This window comes from Sorex araneus, chromosome 3 (assembly GCF_027595985.1).
Source record: "Sorex araneus isolate mSorAra2 chromosome 3, mSorAra2.pri, whole genome shotgun sequence".
Classification (NCBI taxonomy): Eukaryota; Metazoa; Chordata; class Mammalia; order Eulipotyphla; family Soricidae; genus Sorex; species Sorex araneus.
In genome coordinates, this window is record NC_073304.1 from 199,707,109 (window position 1) to 199,709,363 (window position 2,255).

Sequence of the window (2,255 nt, forward strand, 5' to 3'; positions counted from 1 at the left end):
CATCACCTCGTCTTCCATTTTTGCCTTTTGGACATATCATTTTACATTTCAAAAATATCAAGCTGTTTCATTTTCCCACGAGGCCTCTTCCCAAACTGCACTGAGCATGTCCTTCCACCCCTGGTGCATGATGAATTTGAGACACAGGAACTACATTGCTTCCTTATCTCCATATTTGGGAACCATCCTCCAGATCTGATATACCTACTCAGCACATTCAGATTCTTATTTCATCTTCCCTGACCACGACCTTCCCCTTATGCTCTGATCCTATGAAAGCAGGCAGAACCTAAGCAGAACTCAGACTTGCAAAGAGGCAGAGGCAAACTCAGAACCTCCAGCTCTCCGGCTGAGTCCTCCCATCTACCATGAAGTTCTCTGCTGCCTGTCTGAGCCTGCTGCTCACAGCTGCCATCCTCAGCACCCAACTGCCTGCTCAGCCAGGTAAGCCCTGCTTCTCTTCCCAAGGGTTAATGCAGGTACTGATCTCTCAGTATGAGCCATCCCACACCTGCTTCATAGACAAAGGCAGAGAGAGACAGGTCAAGCAATGGGGAAACCAAAGGGAAAAGAGAGTTCATGTCACTGTCAGAGGAAAGCCAGACCAGATGCCCAGGCCTCTGAACCAGGTCCCTGGGATCTCACCTGGTACCTATCAGCAGGAGACACTGCACAGAACCAGCAACACCACCACCCTCACATTGCTGTGGTTGCTGACTGCAAGGAAGGACTTTCTCACCATGGGTCTGGTTTATACCGTGAGCAAGAATTGGAGGAGCAAACTAGTTATTGAGATTTCAATTTTTGGATGAGGGTCCAGTGTAGCTTCCAGAACAATATCTGGGTCCAGATTCAGATTCAAAGGTATTTTAGCATGTTACTTGAGTTGGCTAAGAGCCCCTGGGAACAAATGGCTTTGGAACAGTCTTCAAAGTTCCCTTCCCAGTGTGAGAAGTTTTTGATCCATAGAGTCTCCTAATGACAACATAAGGATTAGTTTTGTGCCTCAAGATTTCTCCATTTCCAGTAAATAGTGAGTAGCCCCAAGTTTAGCAGAGGAAATTAACTTGTGGGATTTTTTTTGAGTCATATCCAGCATTGTTCAGGGCTTACTCTTGGCTCTGTGCTCAGTGATCACTCCTGGCAGGCTCAGGGGACCACATGGGGTGCTAGAATAAAACCCAGGTTGGCCACATGGAAGGCAAGCACCCTGTCTGCTGTACTATCTCTTGACCCCCAGTGGCAAATAGTTTATCTGCTTGATATGAACTGATTAGTGATAGTCATCTTAAGGGAGTGTGTTTTATTTTTTTGCTTTCTTCTCCTTTCCCTTCCAAATGTTGGCTCTGAACATATCCTAACTCCTTATTCCTTGTGAAATGTTCTCAGTTTCGGTCTCCATCCCCGTCACCTGCTGCTTTGATACAGTACAAAAGAAGATCCCCATGAAGAGACTGCAGAACTACACAATGGTCAACAATAGCCATTGTCCTCAGGAGGCAGTAATGTAAGTAGACCGTGCAAAACCCACAACCCAAACATCTAGGCAAGGGAAAGAAGTCAGGGCTAGGCACAGATGAATAGAGCAATATACCTTCTCCTCCAAAGGCCCCTTTGTCCATAAGAGAAACTCAACTGCTGATAGGGAATCCATATTTCTTCCAGGTTCCCCTTCTAAGACCTTGTCCCAATCATCCAAGTCCTTCGACCTGGATCCTGGAGGCTTCCTTTTTAAGGCATCTTCCTTTCTCCTTCCTTCTTTCTACTGTCTGGACCCATGCTCTGGCTCCACACTCAGGGACCAAGAACAGATGGGAGTTAGGGACCAGTAGGCCATGCCCTTGGGCTACATCCTCATACTGCTCTGTATGACTGTGCCCTTCCCTCTCACAGCTTCAAGACCAAGCTGGGAAAGAAAATCTGTGCAGACCCCAAGAAGAAGTGGGTCAAGACTCTTATGAAGCGCCTGAACTCAAAATCCCAGAAGCTGAAAAGCCAAAGCCGAAAGTCTCCACGCCTGGGCTGAGAGAACGCTCCAAGGAAGATGCTATTTATTTTTCCCTACCTCCTTCTCATGCAAAGTGATTTTATTTTATTCTAGCCTCCCAAAAAGGCACTTTGTTTAATAATTTAAAGCGCAACTTTTCTCAAGCCATATTTATTTAAGTTATTGATGTGTTGACTTCACCTGCCAGCTCTCCCTGTGAATGTAAATCCCAGAAACCAGCGTTGTTCCTTTCCCGTGAGTGCAGTTA

The 2,255-nt window shown here is 46.3% G+C and overlaps 1 protein-coding gene across 1 annotated transcript; it reads left to right on the plus strand.

The window, feature by feature from the left end:
- Positions 1 to 323: 323 nt before the first annotated feature.
- On the plus strand, positions 324 to 2,026 carry LOC101542581 (C-C motif chemokine 8-like). The gene is made up of 3 exons (XM_004608837.2): positions 324 to 444; positions 1,390 to 1,507; positions 1,894 to 2,026. Exons 1-3 carry the CDS (start codon positions 369 to 371, stop codon positions 2,024 to 2,026), a joined length of 327 nt encoding a protein of 108 aa, XP_004608894.2. The 5' UTR covers positions 324 to 368.
- Positions 2,027 to 2,255: the final 229 nt, after the last annotated feature.

Excerpts from the sequence above, each read along its gene's own strand:
- LOC101542581 (XM_004608837.2), top strand. The coding sequence starts at position 369 with ATGAAGTTCTCTGCTGCCTGTCTGAGCCTGCTGCTCACAGCTGCCATC. Across the intron at positions 445-1,389 it reads CCAACTGCCTGCTCAGCCAG|TTTCGGTCTCCATCCCCGTC; the intron begins GTAAGCCCTGCT and ends AAATGTTCTCAG. Across the intron at positions 1,508-1,893 it reads TGTCCTCAGGAGGCAGTAAT|CTTCAAGACCAAGCTGGGAA; the intron begins GTAAGTAGACCG and ends TCCCTCTCACAG.